Source organism: Gadus chalcogrammus, chromosome 13, assembly GCF_026213295.1.
Source record: "Gadus chalcogrammus isolate NIFS_2021 chromosome 13, NIFS_Gcha_1.0, whole genome shotgun sequence".
NCBI classification, from domain to species: domain Eukaryota; kingdom Metazoa; phylum Chordata; class Actinopteri; order Gadiformes; family Gadidae; genus Gadus; species Gadus chalcogrammus.
In genome coordinates, this window is record NC_079424.1 from 12,911,582 (window position 1) to 12,933,694 (window position 22,113).

Genomic DNA, 22,113 nt, shown 5'->3' on the forward strand with positions numbered 1-22,113 from the left:
TAGTTCAACCTGTACATTTCCAACAGGCCATAAGTTCTATACTTATAAACATGTTTTTTGTGTCACATTTCGTGATAAAATTTCTGTTATGATACAAAACAAAGACATTATTTGCAATGTTCACTAGCATCATTAATTTTATTGATGTTATTGACGTTAAACAAGAGCAAAAATTATGATAATAACTCCTAGTGTCCATCCTTCATTCATCATAATATTGCTTTGAATGTTCCTTGAAAATTACAGGACCATAAATAACACTGGCAACAAGGCACGAGTATTGTAAACAAACAATGCATCAATTAAATTATACACTATCTAAATAGTTAGTTATTTGTTATTGTTTTTATAATTTTTTTAATATGCACAAGACATCCCTAAAGGTACTATCTCGTGTGTTTGTGTTTTTCATGGGTAGATCTGCAATGTCCCTTGGTAGCTTGGTTGTATTGCAGGCAGAAATGGTGTGCATCAAAATAAGAAGGCAGAGACTGAAACTATTGTCCTATTTCCTATCTCTACTCTTACACACTCTTTGAAGGCCGTGGCATAACCAACTTCAGCCCAATGTCCACCACACAGGCAGGCATATAGGACAGTGGAATCCAGAGGAGCTTGGCATCCCAGCCGGCGCTGTATCGGGTTCGGGGATAGGCAGCTGTCAGGGAATGTTCCATGCAGTTGGTCACTTTGGCTAGGTCCTTGTCACAGATGCCATTCATAATCAAACGCTGGATGTTGATATCTGGAAATCACATGAAAGGTTGAGCAACAAGTTATTCTTCCCATCTTTCTCTGTTAAATATGTATCCCTGATACAAATAATGTTTACTTAATAGAAAATAAAGACAGTGTCAAAAGCTATTCATTTGTTTTGACTTATGAAAGCCGGCAAAATCGAATCTCAGACTAATTTATTATATTATTCAAATTCTGTTTTACAACTACCTTGTATAAAGTGTATCACAGTTGTTTGTATTTACCCTTATGATGGCAGTGAGCTCACAAATTCAATCTAGTTTGTAGGTTCTCGTCAAGCTTAATCACAGATGGACAGATAGTATTTGAACTTTGCTGATAAAACGGCCCGAATTGTGCTGATTTGAAACCCTCTGATCTGCCATTCTTCATCAGTTATCCATCAACGGTGCAACACCATCCTCCTCCTCTGCGGTTTTCCCCTTACACTTATCAAGGTACTTGTCTCCATAGCTGGCCTGAACCTCAGGGCTGAGCTGGTTCCACAGACGATGCAGCTCCTTCTCTATGGGATCAAGGCTGGTCACGGCTGTCTTGAAGAACCCCGGCTCAATGATGCAAACGTTGACTCCAAAGTAGTGTATGTCCCTCCTAATAGACAGAAGAACAGAGCAGATAATGAAGTAGACTGGTGCAGTATGCACACACACACTCTGCCTTTGATGATGATGGAGGGCAGACCTGAGGCAGTCGGAGAAGGCCTCTACGGCAAACTTGGAGATGCAGTATCCACCGCCGTTGGCAGCGACCCGACCCAGGACCGATGCTATGTTCACGACCCTGCCCCGGGCCAGCTTGACAAGCGGCAGGAAGGCCACGGTCATGGCTATCACTCCATTCAAATTGACGTTCAGCGTTTTGTGGAAGTCCTCCACTTTCATCCACTCTGTGGGGCCCATAGGCAGAGAGTACCCTGCATTGTTCACAATGCCCCATAGACCTGGAATAAAAGTGAGAAAAAAAGGTATTGAAAGCAGCATTCAAAACATGATCATCTCAAAAGCCAAACACAAAACCTACAAAACCATTCAAAAAATCCCTTACCTTATCTAAAAAATATTACATTTAGTTATTTATATAATATTAAATATATATATTTATTGCAAATAAAGTTTTCAAAAATCATATTTCACCCTTATCGCCAACCTCCTTTTTGGTCCACTCCATTGCTTTCTGAATGCTGTCCAGACAGGTCACATTCAGTAGGACCGTTTTAAGGTGAGGTCCTGACACCCTCTTCAGGTCATCGGCACCCTTCTCCGTCAGACAGGCCGCCAGCACCCGGAAACCCTTACCGTCTAGCTTGCGGCAAAGTAGGTTCCCAAACCCAGAGTCGCAGCCCGTCACAAAGACATACTTTTCAGTGACGTTTTCAATCACCAGGCTGTCTCGGTAGAGCCAGCCCACGATCCACAGAACCACAAAGGTGGCCGAGACGTACAGCAGTGCATTCTCCCTGATGAAAGTGACTGTTTAAAATTTGTTCTTGAACTGACCTTGATAGCCATTATAAAGAATGATTTGCATCTTGATATCGTTAAACCACATTTATTCACAGAAGATATCGAATAATCTTACCCTAGAAGGTCATAGAGACACTCTGTAATCATATTGCATGAAAATATATTATTTGGGGATGACCTGAAGAAGATGTTGGTTGCTGTGAAGATAATGGAAAACAATAAATAAGTAGGTATAATATCAGTTTTTGAATAGCATTTAACATAGTTATGATGACCAGTAAATATGTACACACCTCTCCTTATGAAGCACTATAGATTTGTTGGCAGACTGTGTTTCTTTAATGACTGATTGTCTAATTTGTAACCCAACAACGTTCTTAGCACATGAGAAATCTTTGTATAATGCTCTTATGGAACAAAGAGCTGCATGGCGAAATGACAGCACTCCCAGCAGAGTGGAACCTTTTGTATTGCTGCACACTTTTAATTCCACATAAGCTTCTGACTACTGAGAACCAGATTATTCGGATTCTATTTGGCTTATTAGTTTGAGTAGAACAAGATGTTTAGATAACCTGTCATCCATCTACATCAATATGGTTAAATTATGATTGCATACGTCAGAATGTGTCGTATGGGCAAAATCCTGACTCATCTTCTAAATAAATAATATTTAATAAAAAAATAGAATGTTTATAATTCATTATTATTATTCCTCTTCAACCAAAAATCAGATCTCAGAAAAAAATTATTTACAAAATAATGATTTATATTTATATTATCTCTAATCATTGCTTATTCTCTTGGCTGCAGGTTGTTGGGTTTCGGTTTGCTAGTAAATTAAAGTAAAAAGAGAGACCTCTGCTTGCACCCCTCGGTACTGCTGACCAAAGTCCTGCATGACTCTTCCACATGTTTACAACTTTTTATATTCTTGGAATATCGAACAAACTAAATGAAATGCCTTACCTTTTCCACGTCTCTACAGGTCTACAGGCTTCCCTTGGGCTTCTCGTTCCCTCTTGGACTGCTCTCTGATCCAAGGGAAAGTTGGTCCGGGTAAAGGTTTTATCCACACAAGGTTTATCCCCCAAGAAAAGCCTGAAAGCCTGCGACTCGTAATCCCCAATCCGTAAGCATTTGCTTTGTTTGTGACCGTGAATGTTCAAATATGTGTATGCCTTCTTAGTGAAAAAAAACAGGGATTCCTAGATTACGATGTTCTCATCATTGTTAATGTGTATTCACCGGTTATTTTGGGATAATTTGCAAAAAAAATATTTCAAGCAGCTGGATTCGTAATACTGATCTAATAAACCTCAGGAAACATGTAACACACCAGACGTGAAGGTGGGTGACTTAACATTCGTTCATATCAACTGGTGAGGCATGATTTCAAAGTCCAATGATCATGTGACCTGTAAGAAAGTGCTCTTGGTAGTGCTATTGGTTAGTTCAGTCAATTTTAGCGTTCCTATACGTCAATGGAAATAGCTTAACTAGTCACGACATGTGTGTCAAAATTTAAGTGAATTGTTATATTATTAAAATTCCCCTTTTTATAATTAGATATGCATATATTGATCTGCAGCAAAAGGGACCATTATTAGAACCATATAAAAGCATGGTATCTATTGACTGACTTCTTGGCATGCAAGATGCGGAAATAAAGAACAATAAAGTGTGGTTTCCACTTGCCACGTGCTCGGTGTGGCATAACTTTCCTCCTCAACCACACGCATTCCACTGATGGATTAATCAAGCTTTACCATGTTTTAAATAGCAACACAAAGAATTAACTTTTTAGTGCGTGTTTATTAAGATGTTACAGCTAGCCTTTCAGCTAGATGTGTAATATTTCGAACAAACTTTGGCTGAAGAAAATAATAAAATACAGAACAGAGGGATTAAAAGTGTAAAAGCCTACCTCAGGGCAAGCAGCGATAGCGCTACCATGGTAAAGAACACAAGAGGTAATCTTGTTCACGGCCTCTTAAAGCTACATGTCAATAAATCCAATTTCACACATCTCCCCCTTTTCTCAGTCACTGTTGTTATGCAAACAGTTGACTGTTTGCATAACAGCCACTTGTGAACTTGCCTCGACAATCATAGCTACTGCAGATAAGCTGAACACAGCTGTGTTTTTGCTGAAGATATTGATCAGCAGTTAAAGTAACAAGGGAACATGATTTGTGAGTACCAAACAGTAAATATATTGAAAATAAACATTGCAGCCTTGCATATATTATAAATACATTTCTTCAGTTATTCCTTGAACACCACAGTATTCAGCACAATTCAAGCTGGGCTCAGCAGGCAGCATCAGGCGTCTTGAAGTCATCTGTGTTAAAACGTCTCCTGATCTCCATATTTCTGATATGCCTCTTGTTGCAGAGCAGCTGGGGTTTCAGCTTTGAAGCTGGCAGTTCATGACACGTCCATCCTCCTCATGCTTAGGATGAAGCCGACTGAAGCTGACCCTTGTGGACATACTCCAATGCAGTGGCTATTGTCCTCATGTCCATCTCAATGCTCCGAGCCCAGTTTTCCACATCTCCAATTTCCTAACAAAATAATGGACATTGCTTTGCATTTGGCGACTTTCTGTGGTCTAAAAGGCTGATGGATTTCAACTGTACGTTGACATGCCACATATGGATGCATGGTGCCAGGTCAGAGGGTGAGATTAATCGAAAGCAATAAAGGCTATCAAAAGCTTTGATTACTATATGGACCACAAGGGGTAGCAATGATACGATTTAAAGATGCAGCTGTAAGTTGCATGCCAGACAAATATGTTTATTAGTTACTTTACATGAAAATAGTTTATACACCACTTTCCCTACAGGACAATATATTTTGTGGCTGATGACAGCTTGTCAACATTAGGCATCTTAATATACAGAACAGAGCATACCTTTAGGGCTTGATTGAATCCCTCCACCATGCTGATCCACTGGGCCGTTTGCTTGGAAAACTGACTGGCTTGCACCTGGAGAGTCTTCACCTCATGGTCCAACTTGCGCTGGTTAACGTATGCCTGGGCTACCCTAAAAACAAGGCACACATCAGTGGTGCACTGTGACCTTAACCCTTGGTACACATACACACTAAAGTTCCATTGTGTACCATGTAGCATCTTTACTAGCAACAGGCAGTTATTTTAATTCATCCATATAAGTTTACTACATTTCATATTCATCTGTTAAATTTATTAATCATTCATCACGATGGCAGTTGGTGCGCCAATGTTAACTTGTACTGCGGTTACCAGGTCGAAATGTGAATATGCTTCTGCATGTTCAAACGCAACACAGACTGATACTATATAGGTCTTAAATCATTGTGCTTTCTGCGACCAAATATTGTTTTCAAAGTTGATTATCCCTTGTCATCCTGCCCAGGTTATGCCACAGGTTTTACAATGATCAATGGATGAAAATATTTTGTCATCTGTAACGTTATGCCTAATAAATGATTGGAGGAAATGTATAATCTATCCAACACAGAAACTCAAAATAGCATAACTAAATAAATGTTTGCAGTTACCCGGCAATGCTGACTAAAATGAACCTGAATAGGTCAGGTACCACACCTGACTGAACATATCAAGTCACATCGTACCCAACATTAAGGTGGTCCACCAAAGCTTCTGTCAGACAGGTAGCCGCAGCAATGGCTTCGCGTCTTCTTCTCTCTGTGCGAAATGAATCACAATACATTTAAATCCAAACGTTGCCACATTGTTCATCAACCATTGCGATCAGTAAGTCATCTACATTCCGCTGTAGATAGGCTTAACTCATGTGGACTACCCACAGTATTTTTAGCATTTAAAATAGCAATATTGCTATGCATTTCGATTTTCTGAAACTCACCTTGGAGCTCTTTGCGCTCGTTTTGTTTCGCCTGGTGCTCCTTTAATAAACGGGAAAGCATTGTGTTAGCGGTGACTTTTATGATGTATTGTTCGTGTTTACATTTATTTTAATATGGCAGGCTTGTATCTAAAATCTAAAGCCGTAACACAACAATGGATCTGCTATCACGAGACTTCAGATAGCCTTCTCGTCAGCCAATCACGTGCATTATCATGGGGTAGCTAAAAGCCACACATGCGTGGTACGTCCATGGAGGCTCTGGGATATCGTAGTGTGTCATATATATTTTCTTTTTGTTGCATGTATCGAAGAATATAATGAGAAAATACAATTCCCTCCAGAGTGACACATTGAGTATAATATGTTTGTGTTGTGCCATTTTTCACCTCATATGCAACGTTACAGATGGCAACATTATCATAACATGCCCTGCAGAACTGGAAATACACAATATTGCCTATTTAGTTGTCTTTATGATTTCTCTATCAAATGTATATAACAACGTTATTCAGAGCAGATATATTAATCGTTTTACTCTCAGCCTGCCTACCATGCAACTGCTTGACATTCCACTATTTATAGATAGCGAAATATTGACTATAATTTAATGCACGTTACTCCAAAACGTTATATCATCAATAATTTTGTAACCATTTTACGCTGAATTCTTTAATTTTGAAGAGCAGATGCGTCGTGGTACCGGAAGCTGGCGGGCTGACAAGCTGCTGGCAGCAACCTGTCAACAATTTTTGTGTGTAGCGAAAATAAGTGTTGGTCGGCGTGTTGGTGGAACTGGAGGACTTCATTATAACGGTCAGTCCCCATGTATACGCAGAATCGTTTGTGTTTCAAGTTACTAATAATTGGGCGATGTGTCAATTCTAAAGATTTGTAAAGACGACTAGGTTGAAGCCTCGGTTTGGCGTTAGCTTTAAAGTAATGCAGTTAGCTTAAATGGTAAGCTAGCTGAATCCTTCATTTGGATTCGGTGGTTGTTCACTAAGTTTGCAGTACCGGTCTAAATATTTAGTTGTGTAGATTGTCCCACGACTTGTGAGAAATAACTGTAAATTAAAAACGAAAGATTGTCAACTTTAGCCTCTTATCATAATCGTCCACGATTACGCGACCTCGATTGTTGTCATAGTTCATATAATGTCAATGAGCAGCGCATCATTTTCCATTCATCGTGGGTAAAAAATGATTTGAAGTCAGTGGGGGACTTATTTTACACAATGTTGACTGGATTGAATCGATGGTTAGTTTCATATTGCCTCAATCCGTTGGAGCAACTGTGTCTCTGTTAGGAATGTACTAGTTGATATGCTCTATTGTCCTTATTATTCTCGTCTGATTTATCTATTCAAATATATGCTTTATATACCATCTATAATAACGAATCTATAGCAACAATTGCTTGACGCTCAAATAACCCTCTAGATGGGCGTGTGATCCAGTCTAAATATGTTTTTATTTGATTTGATTCCTAAGCAGCACATTATGTTGAAAGTATTAGTTATTAATGTTATGTTCCAATAAAGCCCCCTTTTTACTTGATACTGGTAATTTTGCAGTTTAAATGCCAGGTGGATCTTTGAAATTGTCAATTGAATGTTGGCCTGTAAGGTGCTTTGAGAATCATGATAGAGCTACGGTATATGAAAACACTTGACTGCTTACGCTCCATTTATGTGGAGCTAGAGTTTAATCCCTTAAGTGGGTTACCTGTACAGGATGTCAAAATGTTTACGTGTGATGTCACTCCTCGTGTTTGTTACAGGTCCTTTCTGTGTATGATGGCTGCAGTGTAATGGCACGACCATGAAGGCTCAGTTACAAGTTACAGGTGAGTTGGCAATTCAGTTAATCTAGTTACAGTCCGTTGCAATAATGTTGGATATAGTTCATAAGTCCCCTCTCTTCATCCCATGGGCCCACCACCTGTGGGAAGACCCGTTGGGGTCGGGTGCGCAGCCACATGGGTGGCAGCGAAGGTCAGGGGTCTCGACGGACCAGACCCGGGCGGCAGAAGCTGGCTCTGGGGCCGTGGAACGTCACCTCGTTGTGGGTAAAGGAACCGGAGGTGGAGCGCTATCAGTTAGATCTGGTGGGGCTTACCTCCACGCACAGTCTCAGCTCTGGTACCGTACTCCTGGATAAGGGTTGGACTCTATTCTTCTCCGGAGTTGCAGAGGGTGTGAGGCGCCGGGCGGGTGTGGGGATACTCATAAATCCCCGGCTGAGCGCCGCGGTGTTGGAGTTTACCCCGGTAGACGAGAGGGTCGCCTCCCTGCGCCTAAGGGTTGTAGGGGGAAAAACTCTGACTGTTGTTTGTGCGTATACACCAAACAGCAGCTCAGAGTACTCGGCCTTCTTGGAGACCCTGAATGGAGTCCTGTATGGGGCTCCAGTAGGGGACTCCGTAGTTCTGCTGGGAGACTTCAACGCCCACGTGGGCAACGATGGAGACACCTGGAGAGGCGTGGTGGGGAGGAACGGCCTCCCTGATCTAAACCCGAGCGGTCGTTTGTTATTGGACTTCTGTGCTAGTCATGGATTATCCATAACAAACACCATGTTCGAACATAAGGGTGCTCATAAGTGTACCTGGTACCAGAGTACCCTAGGCCGAAGATCGATGATCGATTTCGTGATCGTGTCATCTGATCTGAGGCCGCATGTTTTGGACACTCGGGTAAAGAGAGGGGCGGAACTGTCAACCGACCACCATCTGGTTGTGAGTTGGATCAGGGAATGGGGGAAATTTCCGGATAGACCTGGTAAGCCCAAACGAGTAGTGCGGGTGAACTGGGAACGTCTGGAGGAGGCCCCCGTCCTAGGTATCTTCAACTCACACCTCCGGCGGAGCTTTTCTGGCATTCCTGTGGAGGTTGGGGGCATTGAGCCGGAGTGGGCGGTGTTCAAAGCCTCCATTGCTGAAGCTGCGGTGGCTAGCTGTGGCCTCAGGGTCTTAGGCTCCTCCAGGGGCGGTAACCCTCGGACACCGTGGTGGACACCGGTGGTCAGGGAAGCCGTCCGACTGAAGAAGGAGGCCTTCCGGGATATGATATCCTGGAGGACTCCTGACTCGGTTGCAGGGTACCGACAGGCTCGAAGGGCTGCAGCGGCTGCCGTGTCTGAGGCTAAGCAGCGGGTGTGGGAGAAGTTCGGAGAGGCCATGGAGAAGGACTTTCGGTCGGCACCAAAGTGTTTCTGGAAGACTATCCGGCACCTCAGGAGGGGGAAACGGGGAACCATCCAAGCTGTGTACAGTAAGGATGAGACTCTGTTGACCTCAACTGAGGAGGTCGTCGGACGTTGGAAGGAACACTTTGAGGAACTCCTGAATCCGAATAACACGCCCTCTATGTTGGAGGCAGAGCTCGAGGTTGATGGTGTTTCGTCGTCAATTTCCCTGGTGGAGGTCACTGAGGTAGTCAAACATCTCCGCAGTGGCAAAGCCCCAGGGATTGATGAGATCCAGCCAGAAATGCTAAAGGCTCTGGGTGTTGAGGGGCTGTCATGGTTGACACGCCTATTCAACATCGCGTGGGAGTCGGGTACAGTGCCAAAGGAGTGGCAAACCGGGGTGGTGGTTCCCCTGTTCAAAAAGGGGGACCAGAGAGTGTGTGCCAAGTAAAGTCTACTCCAAGTCCAAGGTGCTGGAAAGGAGGGTTCGGCCGATCGTCGAACCTCAGATTGAAGAGGAACAATGCGGTTTTCGCCCCGGACGTGGAACTACGGACCAGCTCTTCACTCTCGCAAGGATCCTGGAGGGGGCCTGGGAGTATGCCCATCCGGTCTACATGTGTTTTGTGGATCTGGAGAAGGCGTATGACCGGGTCCCCCGGGAGAAACTGTGGGAGGTGCTGCGGGAGTATGGGGTAAGGGGGTCTATCCTCAGGGCCATCCAATCTTTGTACTCCCAAAGCGAGAGCTGTGTTCGTGTTCTCGGCAGCCAGTCAGTTTCGTTCTCAGTGGGTGCTGGTCTCCGCCAGGGCTGCGCCTTGTCACCAATCCTGTTTGTGATATACATGGACAGGATATCGAGGCGTAGTCGTGGTGGGGAGGGGTTGCAGTTCGGTGGTCTGAGGATCTCGTCACTGCTTTTTGCAGATGATGTGGTCCTCATTGGATCATCGCCCTGTGACCTTCAGCACCCACTGGATCGGCTGGCGGCCGAGTGTGAAGCGGCTGGGATGAGGATCAGCACCGCTAAATCTGAGGCCATGACTCTTAGCAGGAAACCAGTGGATTGCTTACTCCGGGTAGGAAATGAGTCCTTAGCCCAAGTGAAGGAGTTCAAGTACCTCGGGGTCTTGTTCGCGAGTGAGGGTACTATGGAGCGTGAGATTGGCCGGAGAATCGGAGCAGCGGGGGCGGTATTGCGTTCGCTTTACCGCACCTTTGTAACGAAAAGAGAGCTGAGCCGCAAGGCAAAGCTCTCGATCTACCGGTCGATGACCGAAAGGACGTGATCGCGGGTACAAGTGGCCGAGATGAGTTTTCTCAGAAGGGTGGCTGGCGTCTCCCTTAGGGATAGGGGGAGAAGCTCAGCCATCCGTGAGGAACTCGGATTAGAGCCGCTGCTCCTTTACTTAGAAAGGAGTCAGCTGAGGTGGTTCGGGCATCTGGTAAGGATGCCCACTGGGCGCCTTCCTTGGGAGGTGTTTCAGGCACGTCCAGTGGGGAGGAGACCTCGGGGAAGACCCAGGACTAGGTGGAGAGATTATATCTCAACACTGGCCTGGGAATGCCTCGGGATCCCCCCGTCAGAGCTGGTCAATGTGGCCCGGGAAAGGGAAGTCTGGGGCCCCCTGCTTGAGCTGCTCCCCCCGCGACCCGACCCCGGATAAGCGGATGACGATGAGGATGAGGATAGTTCATAAGCAAACATATTGTACACTATTGTTTGAGTCAAAATAACCATGTTTTTTTGATATTCTACCATAGTAACTCAATGTTTACTCTTTTACTCATTAAGTGCTGTCAGCCAAGCTGAAGGAAAACAAAAAGAACTGGTTTGGCCCAAGCCCATACGTTGAAGTTGCTGTGGACGGACAGTCAAAGAAGACCGAGAAGTGTAACAACACACACAGTCCAAAATGGAAGCAAGCACTCACAGTGTAAGTATGCTCCAGTACATAGACGGCACCTTATCACCCATGTTATGGTCAAATTACCTCTACTTATCACAAGATATTAAGGGCGCACTCACACTAGGCCATCTGTACCATACCCAAGTCCGTTTCACACCTGTACCGTGCTCAAGTCTAGATCGTTTGGCTAATGTGAGCACGCCGACCGTACTCAAGTCCACTTCAATTCCGTGGCCTGAGCACACTTGTAGAGGTGTGCTCAGGCCACGGTACAGATGCTAATGAGCTGACACGCCAGGGATGGAAATATACATCCGCCGCACGCCATTTGCCTGTGGATTTTTATGGTGGCGGGTGAACTGTGTCACTTCACCCGCCACTGTGTCAGGTTATACTTTCCAGTCAGGTCAGATAAGATTTGCATATTTTAGACATTCGTCATACGGTGCTGCACAGTTCCACAACCATTACTGTCAACATCCGGCCCCCTTCTTCTTCTACGCCTCTTTTGCTGAACTGCATCCGGGATAATATACCGGTAACAGGGCTCTCAAGTCTCACGCATTCGGCATGAGACACACGCAATTCAACCCATGCCACACTTGTAACTTGTAACGTTTTCAACTCAGTTCCTTGGTAGCACCTACTTACAGTAAAAATCACTTCTGATGGAAAAAAAGATGTGTATGAACAACACTTTTCTTATCTATTGTTAATATTACATTGTTTAAAATGTACGCATATATTTAAAAAACATATAGCGTATAAAAAGTTGCTGGTAAAAAAGATGAGTGGCTGGTAGATTTTTAAATGTACCTGCCACAGTGCCTGGTGGGCAAAAAAGTTAATTTCCATCTCTGCGACACGCGCACACGCACGGCTACGCAACCTGAGCTGGATGATGTATAGTCCATGCGACCCTTCTTTCCCATTAAACAATAAACATGACGGCTAGTGGTTCACGTTGGTGCGATAGTGAAGTTGAGTTTTTGATCAAAAAATACCCCGTTCGTCACGGCGCAGGCATTCTTTGTTCACTGGAGAAGGTGGGGCTGCTCACGGAGGCTACAAACGCGACTAACTACTTACAAGTGCAAAAACGACAACATATTCTATATTTTGCTGACCACTCGTTTTTTATCCTGACAAAAGCCTCGTAAGGACATTTCCTCTGCGTCTCTCTCATAGATTGCACCATCTTTCAACGTCTTTGTTTATTACGACTGCACCACCTTCTCTCACATTATCAGCAGCTGGAGGATTTCACTTTCTCTCAAGTTAGAAGTACACTGCTCATGATCATATCGCTGCGTTGTCTGTGGAGACAGCGTAGCAACACCACTACCCAAGCCCCCCCCCCCCCCCCGGAACCGCGGAGCCGTCGCATTTACAACAGAAGGGCAATCGTTCTTGAGCACGGTACTTGTGTGAGTGCCCCCTAACACTACTGCATTGGTTGCATGTACAATGCAACATGCGTTTGCAGACAATTTCTGAAGATTGTTGGTGGGAGTGGTTTGGTCCCTGCAGGAAGCAGTAACACAAACAATCCTGTGAACTGTGGAAATCTCTTCCACACTCGTTTTGCTTGAGTCCCTCTATTGAATTGGCATCTGTTGAGATGTTGTTTTTCATATACCTATTTTGTGTCATAGTATAGATGTATGCAGTGAATTTAAAGCTTATGGGCTGAACTGACGCACTTAAATTTTTTCTTTTCATTCCTCAGCATCGTTACCCCATTCAGCAAGTTGATCTTCCGAGTTTGGAGCCATCAGACTCTCAAGGCCGACATGTTGTTGGGAATAGCAACTCTCGAGATAAGCAAAGCTCTCAAGGCTAACGACTTGAAATGTAAGGGTCTTTTGTGCTCCGGTCTATTCATAATCTGCTGTTTTAATATGTTGTTCTAAGGTTTTTGCAATCTGCTGTTACTACGGGTTGGAAGAAAGTAACCAAAACATGAACAATTTGCCCTCTTAGGTCCAAATTCGGTTACCTATAATTAAATTTCTTCAATTGCACGATATACGCAAAAATAATAATAATCAAATGTAGGTAACATTCATATATTTGCGCTCAAATGTATTTGTGCTTACTTCTGGTATGCAGCTGTATTACGTAGTTGTGACACATGTATGCACTGGCGTTAAACTGTAGTAGTTTTTTGTATACGTCCAATTACATTGCTCTATTGTCAACAGTATCTCATAGCATGTGATTGAGGCTGGCTTTGGTTTTCTGAGGGATGTAAATTTTAAGACTGAAGCTCTACCCTAGCCAATGCAGCAAAACCCTTCAAAATTTGGAAAAGCTGTGTCCTGCACTGAACTCTGGTTTTATGCTGAAGCACCACACAAAAAATATGTTCGACAAATGCCTTCCGACTCATGTTGATTCAGGATTTTTTTTAAAGCTTTCATTTAGCAAGAGTTATATTTTATAAGCAGAATTAGATTTTCCATCGGGTTGGAGGAAAGGTTGTTGAAAGTCTGACATTTGGAACTGAATGACTAGCAGCTGTTTCCCACATCTATAAATCCCATGAATATTTATGCAAAACCTGCAATTCATTGAAATATGGTCTGTTCTTAATTTTGTTTCTGGGTGTGTTTTAGATGTAGGCTACCCCCTAATCTGATGCATCCGCTGATTCAGTTTAATTTGCTTTTTAGAATAGAATGTTGGTTTTTGGGTGATTTTCTAATGACTAACCCATACTAATGCATGTGTTCATGTGCATGTAGAAGATAAATGCAGCTAAAAATGGTTTATATTGCTCATGCATACTTATAACAATATCAAGTATCTATGTCGGTGTAGCTCTAGCGTAATCTTATTCAGCGTTGCATCAGTTTCCACTGCAGAAATGGCTTCATGTATCTCATAACCAACTATAGGATTTCTTAAAGACAAATCTACTATTACAAAGACTCTTCATAAGACTCTTCCTGGGAAAACATGTGCTGATCTCATGACATAGGAATGCGATCCATGTTCTCCAACTGTGTGTGTGTGTGTGTTTGTGTGTGTGTGTGTGTCCCACCAGTATGTGAGGTGGTGCAGAATCTGCAGCTTGCCTCGGACAGGGATCGCCAGGATGTCGTTGGTGACCTGTCTGTCTTGTTGGATGGCCTGCAGGTCGACGCAGAGACCTTTACCTCTGCTGAGAGAGAACACGGTGGAGATTTAAAAAAAACACACACCCTGACACTTTAGCAGGATTGTTAGTATTATATGTAGCATGCTGAAATATGTCGTTGTATTGTTATTTTTTAACAATGCTTTTCTCTACCATTCTCTAGAAGCTGCCTCCAATGGGAAGGCAAGGCCGAACAGAGAAACCGGAAACAGGTTCATACTCTTCCGCACTATATATATTTATCGTGTAGTCGCATGCCACACGTTTGAGGGCTGTAAGAGAGCGTTTGACCATTCCCTTCGCAGGTCCAGCCGAGATGCGTCTCCGTCCAGTGAATCGGATGAGTGGGTCATCGTACCAAACGGCAACGGCGTCAACCAAACGGGTTCTCCAGCTCCCTCTCCAGGGGGCTCGGGGGGCTTACGTCCTCCGAGACCTGCCCGGCCCCCACCACCCACCCCCCGCAGACCAACCGCCTCACCAGGTAGGAGAGCCAGCAGCCAAAAGAATTACAGAGGAAATTAGGCATCTTTTCAGATGCATTGTTTTCAGTCTGTTTTTTGTTTTCAGATGCCTTGTCCTTGTAATATGTAATCGTTACGTGCCGCCGCCACTACTGTCCCTGAAGAGGTCATTCTCCATAGAGCTTAACAAATGAACTCCTCTCTACTCTGCCCTTGATCTCCCCCTCTGATCCACCACCCAGCCTCCTCCAACAGCTCATCCACCTGTGATGTGAACGAGGTCGCTGCCGTGACCAACGGCGCCACGCTGGGTGCTATGAGTGGGGCTTCCAACCCACAGAACAGCCCCGGGGGTGCAGCAGCAGCAGCAGCAGCAGCGGTGGGAGATGGAGGGGAGCCCTCAGTGACCTCCAGTGGTGCTGAACCACCGCCTCCTGCCCCACCTGCTGCAGGCTCCGGCGCCGTCGTCCCAAGAGTCACCCCCGTTAGCAACGGGCCCCTGCCGCCAGGGTAAAGGGGGCCAAGGGGAGGATGTGGGCATTTGGGTTCCTGTTTTAGGACCTAAAGGAGGGCTGTGAGGGCTAGACTGAAGATGTCATTGCTTTTGCAAACACCAAAGGTTTGCCGTCCAGTAGAACCAATGTTGGTTGGTTGGTTGGTTGGTTGTTAATGAGTGTTTTTGTCCTGTGGGTGTGTGTGTTTGTGTGCAGGTGGGAGCAGCGGGTAGACCAAAACGGCCGCATGTACTTTGTTGATCACATCGAGAAGAGGACGTCTTGGGAGCGGCCTGAAGCTCTGTCCCCAGGGTACAGAACCTGTTCCTCAGCAGCCTGATGCACTAGCATGTTAAGGGTGGTTGATGTTGTGCATTAGGCACATTGGACTTTGTTTGCTCTGCAAAAAGATAACTGGGTGTTATAAAATGCCAAAGGCCTAGAAGTCTGCAGAGACATTTTCCAGTTCAAAGGTTATCTCGTTCTAACTCACTAACTTGCAACTAGTTTGTCATATCGTGGATTAGGGTCTGTTGAGCAACAGCCTCTGTCCCTCCAGAGCTCCCTATAATGTTATTGAAGCTCAAATCATGCTCAAAAGTTTTTTTTCTGTCAAATGTTGCTTCTTCAGTTGCTTCTTCAGCAACTGAAATATGGGTTCCTATGAACATAATACATTTAATACATGTAGGCCTATTGGATATCCAACGGATATATAACTGTTGCTGCTGAAGAAGTTCAACGTCACTACCGTGCGCACCATAGATATACTATATGGGTGCGTGCATTTTGCACACGATGCCGGCCGGCGGCCAATCACAGCAGCGCTGATATAGAGCGACAACATTGCGACCTCGAGTGTGATATTGCTTTATACAACAGTTATACTAGTAAAATGTACTGTTAATAATAATAATTGACAATAGATTTTGATTTGTTTGTTTATTTAATCATATAAACGAATGAAATTGCTTCCGGCAACAAAAATAGATCCCCACTGAGCGGACTGTTGCCAAGCAACATATAAACAAAACACCATACATAAATGCGGAGTGATTTTGTCAGTTTGGTGAACAGTCAGAGTGATGTTGGATGCTGATATCTCAACGGTATTTAATGGAAATTGTCACAGGTTTCATTACAATTTGTTTTGTGAGCAAGTATTTTATTATTTTTTATCACATTTATAAAAAAAATAATCTTTTTTATTATTTTTTTTTTTTTTCAATTGAGGGTGCACAATTTTTTTTGGGGGGTGCAATGCATGCTTATGCACCCCCGTAGAACCGGGCCTGGTTATCGTTGTTCTCTCTTTGGCGGTATCTCCTTGGGATCCTTATGGAGGAGTATAACGTCTATCGTGTTCACTCATGATTGTGTGTATGTGTGCAGGTGGGAGCGCCGGGTGGACCCCATGGGTAGAGTGTACTACGTGGACCACATGACGCGCACCACCACGTGGCAGCGCCCCACCCAGGAGTCGGTGCGCAACTTCGAGGAGTGGCAGCATCAGCGCAGCCAGCTGCAGGGCGCTATGCAGCAGTTCAACCAGAGGTTCATCTATGGGGTGAGGGGCACGTCAGGGACACTCGGCCGCCAGGCCACCGGGGTGCTCTAGGGATGTAGCACTCATCGGGAACTGGGGCATGACCCGTCCCCAAATAGTAGAGGGTTAGCGATACTCTGAAGACAAAATGTGGCTGCACATGTTCTGTGAATTAGGATGATATGAATGTGTTGTTTCATGGAGATTAACCATTGACAAGAGAGGTTTTTACCGTAATCAAGATCAATTGGTTCAGTCATCTTTATTTCAATTACAAAATACTGACTGATTGCAAAATATTCTGCCCATGTTAGATGAAATACAAGTACAAAGAAATCTCTAATGCTATAGAAACGGTTTTCTGCGAGACATGGTGTGGACATGGCCTTAACCTTCCTCATCATCCTCCTGTGTGACATGTTTACGGCCTGTTTGTATGATCCCAGGTGTATGTTACACTACATCATCCTCCCCCGATGCGCCCTTCCCTGACACTGCGTTTCCACAGCTCTCATAACATCCAATAACACTTGGTTCGAGCATGACCTTCTGAGGTATTAGTAAAGATGATTCTCCAAATGCCATGTGGTTTGCAATAACTCTTGTTTGGCCTCCGTCTTAGCTCCAAGATCAGCTGGCTCCCGCAGCCAATAAAGAGTTTGACCCGCTTGGACCTCTACCACATGGCTGGGGTAAGCATCACTGAAGATCAAATTAATTATTACTTTAGAATTCATTAAGGTTGTGGCTAGATTTAGCAGTATACTTCAGTCCTGAGATATTACACAGAACTAGCGTCTTAGTTGTTATTTTATTGTTTGCATATATATAGCCATATGATAACATATTTTTAGCATTCTGAAAGACTGGCAACCTTTTAAAATAGCACTTAATGTATACAATAGCACTGTGTGTATTTATAAAAAGCAGTCACAAATAAGTTTATTAATGACGTCCCGATTTTTCGGTTTAGTTTATAGTGCATTGCCAACAGGCTCAATATAGAAGTTTGCTAAATAGGAGTATCGTTTTACCTTTCTTTCTTTTTGTCCAATCAGAAAAGAGAACGGACACTAATGGCAGAGTGTATTATGTTCATCATACAAATCGCACAACTCAATGGGAGGACCCCAGGACCCAAGGGTGAGATTCTGTGTCGTTGTCTGTCTTGAGCCCCCATACAAACATGAATGCTGTACAACTGCCTGGTCAAGTTTTCCATTAAATAGAGCAGTTTTTGCGTTCATACAAGACAATCCTTTCCCCTTTTTCAGCGGAATACTACCATTCTCATAGCACTGCCAATGCCATTATCGTCCTTTGTTGTAATTTCCCGGAAATTTAGTTTTACCTTTGCGTCAGAATAACTGTTTCTGAAAAACAGTTTGAGAACAATATATGTCCAGTTGGCAGATTTTGACAATCCTTCGATTAAACATGCGTCACTTGCCGATCCACAGAATTCCCAGGTCTGCTGTAAGAAAATCTTTAGTTTTACTGTGATTTATATATTTCCCTCCTGCATGTGACAACAATGGATTTATGATAACACCGTTGTTTACGCTGCAAAGCCGGCACTGAATAAATGTGTCACCTCTTCAAGAACCTTGTTATTGGCTCATACAGTTCCACAACAGAGTTTCATTCATTAGCACGTCCTGCGTTATTATGCGTGCTTGTGCCATTAATGTTACAGCATTGGTCACACATGGTTTTGTCGGAACCTTGCCAGATATGTTTTTTCAATACCGGCTCCAATACACACAGGACTGCATGTGTGAAGGGGCTTTGATTTCATGCTTGTTCCTATTCAGACTTGGTGCAGTTTCAGTGTGTGTATGTGGTTGATGTTCACACTTGTTATTGTGAGAAATGTAACCTTCAAACACTAATTTTTGTAATGACTGGTGGTGAGTAACCTAGTTGTTGTGTAATTATTTGCTGAGATCAGTGCACTCTGGGGGGCTTCTCTAGATCTAGATCAAGCATTTAAAATAATTATTTGGTTTGTACTTTGGTTTGCTAATGCTATTAGTTTTTTGGATATTTTTACGAGTTATAAATCAATACTCCACAGCAACGCCGAATGGCAATTATTTTAAGCACCACCTTTTTATTTTTTTGTTATTGCATTACCAGCATTACCTAACTTTGAAAATACCAGTAATCACGGAGCCCAAAACATTACTGCCATATGCCCGTGCATGTCAAGAGGTATGTGTGTTCGTGTGAGCTCAAGTGTTCATAACTCACTTTGTGTATGTTTTGTCCAGAAGACTGAATGACAAGCCCCTGCCAGAGGGCTGGGAGATGAGGTTCACCGTGGACGGTATCCCCTACTTTGTGGACCACAACCGTCGGACCACCACCTACATCGACCCCCGCACGGGCAAATCTTCGCTGTAAGGCTCCGGTGAAACCGGCTAGTGCTCTTCTCAACTTGCATCAATAAGCAATGTTTAACAGTAACAGGACAAACATCAAAGTATCCGATCCTTTCACACATTCTCTTACTAGGTAAACTCTTTTCTAAGTGTGAGTGTGTGTTATGCAACCATGTTTTCTTGTGTTTTCCCACAGTGAGAATGGGCCTCAGATTACCTATGTCAGGGACTTTAAAGCCAAAGTTCAATACTTCCGCTTCTGGTGTCAGGTATGTCACCCCACCATTAATTTGCCCGATATCATTGCTAATAAGGGAAATTTATGTTATATTTTATATGGAAAATGGATGGAACGATTTTAGATTTCAGTGTTAAGAACATTTAAATGTACCAAGATTTGTTATTAACGTGAAATTCTGAAAAATAGCCAAAGCATGACTCTAATATATTTGTTTCATGTTTTTTCGATGTCTTTTGTTTTTGTTCACAGCAACTGTCGATGCCTCAGCACATCAAAATAACAGTCAGCCGGAAAACTCTGTTTGAGGATTCGTTCCTACAAGTCAGTTCCCATTACTTGGCACCTTTTTATATCGTTGGCACGATTCTTGAAGTGATGTCTGCGCTTGTTTTATTCCCACAAATTTGACTGTCCTATATATTTATCTGTTTGTAAAGATCATGGGATTCCACCCACAAGATCTGAGACGACGATTGTGGATAATTTTCCCTGGAGAAGAGGGCCTGGACTACGGGGGGGTGGCCAGGTTAGTGCAGTGCTACACATTCTTTATTTAGCTAATAAGGCTCAGTGCCTCCTCAGGCAGCCCTGTGTCCTTTCTCTTGTCTGGAGTAGACCCCACATTGGGTGTAGTGCAGCAAAGTTCCCGCTACGTGGCTTATACATGGCTCCTACATGGCTCCTCCAGAACTAGGACACAGGCTGGTGATGTTGGAAACCGTTTTAATGTAGAGTTTGAAGATCAATGGTGCATGAATGAGGTGATCCACACTGCCATGTGCAGCCTCACACAGTCCCAGACCCCACCAGCCTGACTCGGGCCAGGGGTGGCTGCTTAAACCAGCCACCCTCCATGCACCCCACACTGTCGCTTTTGTCCAAAGTGACGTACAATAAGTGCATTCAAACATTTGGGATTCAACCCTGGAGGTGCAAGCATCATGCAGATCAAATAACCGATCTTCTAAAGAAATCTGAGGGTCCAGAAGGTTAATCAGGTGGAGGTGTGCAGAGAGTTGGGGAAGACTGTACTATACGAGAGACAAGTCGGTATTTCTTTACATCCGATCATAGTGGGTGCACTCTCGCTGTTTGAAGGGGTTTGGTAAACTACCAGTGGTCAAAGAGATGTTCTGGAGATGGGTTTGTGAAGGAGGTCGGGCACAATAGACGGAAGAAGGTGAGAGGGGATAGGGTCGAGGGCAGGATGTTGGGTGGTGGGAAGAGACCAGGGAGGGTAACTCATTTAACATAGTAGAAGGGCGAGAGGAGATGGTAGTAACAGAAGATATTAGTCACATAACTTCAGTCATGCCAATCTGACCACCGTGCCTCTTTCAATACACGCATTCACACTCACACACTCTGTTGACCAAACTGTCTGCCGCTGCTTTACAGGGAATGGTTCTTCCTGCTCTCCCACGAAGTGCTGAATCCCATGTACTGTCTGTTTGAGTACGCCGGCAAGGACAACTACTGTCTGCAGATCAACCCCGCCTCCTACATCAACCCCGACCACCTCAAGTACTTCAAGTTCATCGGGCGCTTCATCGCCATGGTACATATTCCATACCACACCATATCCAGTCATGTTTGATTTGTTTGTTTACTGCACTGGGACAATGTAAATAGATGTAAATGAGTCAGTACGTATACTTACACAGCTTAATCTGATAAAAGCCAATTGAGGACAATTGCAGTTGTCCTCAATTGGACAACTGCAATTGTCCGAGTGTATATGGCGGTGAAAAAACTATTCATTGGCCGAAGCATGTCATGCCCCGTTACAATAGGTAGCGCTGTACCATTTTAACCTAGTGGTAGTAGAGCCACCGGCTGTCCTCTTCACGTCACCAGCAACAACAAACTCAGGCCGCCGCAGCATTCGAGAAAGATGTTTTCAGTAGACAGCTGTCAGTTCACTTCGGGTCCATGTCATTTCTCCGACGCTCCATTTTTCCGACCTGTCGGTCGTATACGGATTCCTCCGGCGGCAGAGCAGCGGGAGGACTCCAGCCGGAGGAGTCCGCATACCACCGCGGGTCAGAACAAATGGAGCGTTTGAGAAATTACACGAACCCGAAGTGAAATGACAGCTGTCCCGCATACGGAAACTATCCCTTTCTCTCATATGTCATGTTTTAACCTGGACTTCAGAGAGTCAGAGCCACAATTCCTTCTCCACGATGGGCGAGATAACCCCCACTACGGGTCTTTACTTGTTGTGGAAGATCCTGAGAGTCGGAGAACCCGACGCAGTCTTTAAGATTAATAATATCAGAGAATATCCCCGTCATTTCGGTCGCGGCGCAATGAATGAATAAAGCTTGTATACACGTTAGAAGAAAAAAACGTTTATTTTGACAGATGTGCCCGAAGTTACTACTTTACAACCTTGTTGATGACCAACGTTTAGGATACATGTACACTTTAAATTCAGCCTTGGGGGAAAACGAAGCGTAGTGTGCACTGAACGCATGTTGATGTTGATACACTTCTTGTAACTACATTGGCACGACACCGGCTTACTCCATCTTCTGTGCCACCTTTTTAAATAAATAGCAACCATAAACATAAAGAAATACTTAAATATTTATGAAGATATAAGAATTATTTAAATGTCTATGGCGACAATAA

At 44.0% G+C, this 22,113-nt stretch overlaps 3 protein-coding genes across 6 annotated transcripts in view; 1 reads left to right on the plus strand and 2 right to left on the minus strand.

Annotated features, from left to right (window-relative positions):
• Positions 1-4,148, minus strand: rdh5 (retinol dehydrogenase 5 (11-cis/9-cis)). Of its 2 annotated transcripts, XM_056605134.1 has the most exons (6): positions 3,192-4,148; positions 2,338-2,419; positions 1,893-2,215; positions 1,441-1,699; positions 1,187-1,350; positions 10-745 (listed from the first exon to the last, which is right to left on the minus strand). In XM_056605134.1, exons 2-6 carry the CDS (start codon positions 2,367-2,369, stop codon positions 525-527), a joined length of 999 nt encoding a protein of 332 aa, XP_056461109.1. In that variant the 5' UTR covers positions 2,370-2,419; positions 3,192-4,148; the 3' UTR covers positions 10-524. The 2 variants fall into 2 exon arrangements, with proteins under 2 accessions (XP_056461108.1, XP_056461109.1); XM_056605133.1 differs by having other exon boundaries at positions 1-745; positions 1,187-1,699.
• Positions 3,121-22,113, plus strand: part of itcha (itchy E3 ubiquitin protein ligase a) — a 25,427-nt gene continuing 6,434 nt past the window's right edge. The window contains exons 1-18 of one of the 3 annotated variants that reach the window (XM_056605132.1): positions 3,121-5,991; positions 6,788-6,919; positions 7,887-7,952; positions 11,091-11,232; positions 12,935-13,059; positions 14,255-14,386; positions 14,511-14,559; positions 14,653-14,831; positions 15,054-15,321; positions 15,522-15,617; positions 16,698-16,872; positions 17,474-17,543; positions 17,910-17,994; positions 19,128-19,253; positions 19,432-19,504; positions 19,726-19,797; positions 19,914-20,002; positions 20,875-21,034. In XM_056605132.1, coding sequence (XP_056461107.1) covers positions 7,928-7,952; positions 11,091-11,232; positions 12,935-13,059; positions 14,255-14,386; positions 14,511-14,559; positions 14,653-14,831; positions 15,054-15,321; positions 15,522-15,617; positions 16,698-16,872; positions 17,474-17,543; positions 17,910-17,994; positions 19,128-19,253; positions 19,432-19,504; positions 19,726-19,797; positions 19,914-20,002; positions 20,875-21,034 — 1,866 coding nt within the window. In that variant the 5' untranslated portion in view covers positions 3,121-5,991; positions 6,788-6,919; positions 7,887-7,927. Of the gene's footprint in view, positions 5,992-6,787; positions 6,920-7,886; positions 7,953-11,090; positions 11,233-12,934; positions 13,060-14,254; positions 14,387-14,510; positions 14,560-14,652; positions 14,832-15,053; positions 15,322-15,521; positions 15,618-16,697; positions 16,873-17,473; positions 17,544-17,909; positions 17,995-19,124; positions 19,254-19,431; positions 19,505-19,725; positions 19,798-19,913; positions 20,003-20,874; positions 21,035-22,113 lie in introns of all 3 variants that reach the window. The other 2 variants (XM_056605130.1, XM_056605131.1) reach the window with 2 other exon arrangements.
• Positions 4,253-6,304, minus strand: bloc1s1 (biogenesis of lysosomal organelles complex-1, subunit 1). The gene is made up of 4 exons (XM_056605136.1): positions 6,104-6,304; positions 5,850-5,922; positions 5,143-5,275; positions 4,253-4,789 (listed from the first exon to the last, which is right to left on the minus strand). The coding sequence occupies exons 1-4, from the start codon at positions 6,162-6,164 to the stop codon at positions 4,679-4,681; spliced, it is 378 nt and encodes a 125-aa protein (XP_056461111.1). The 5' UTR covers positions 6,165-6,304; the 3' UTR covers positions 4,253-4,678.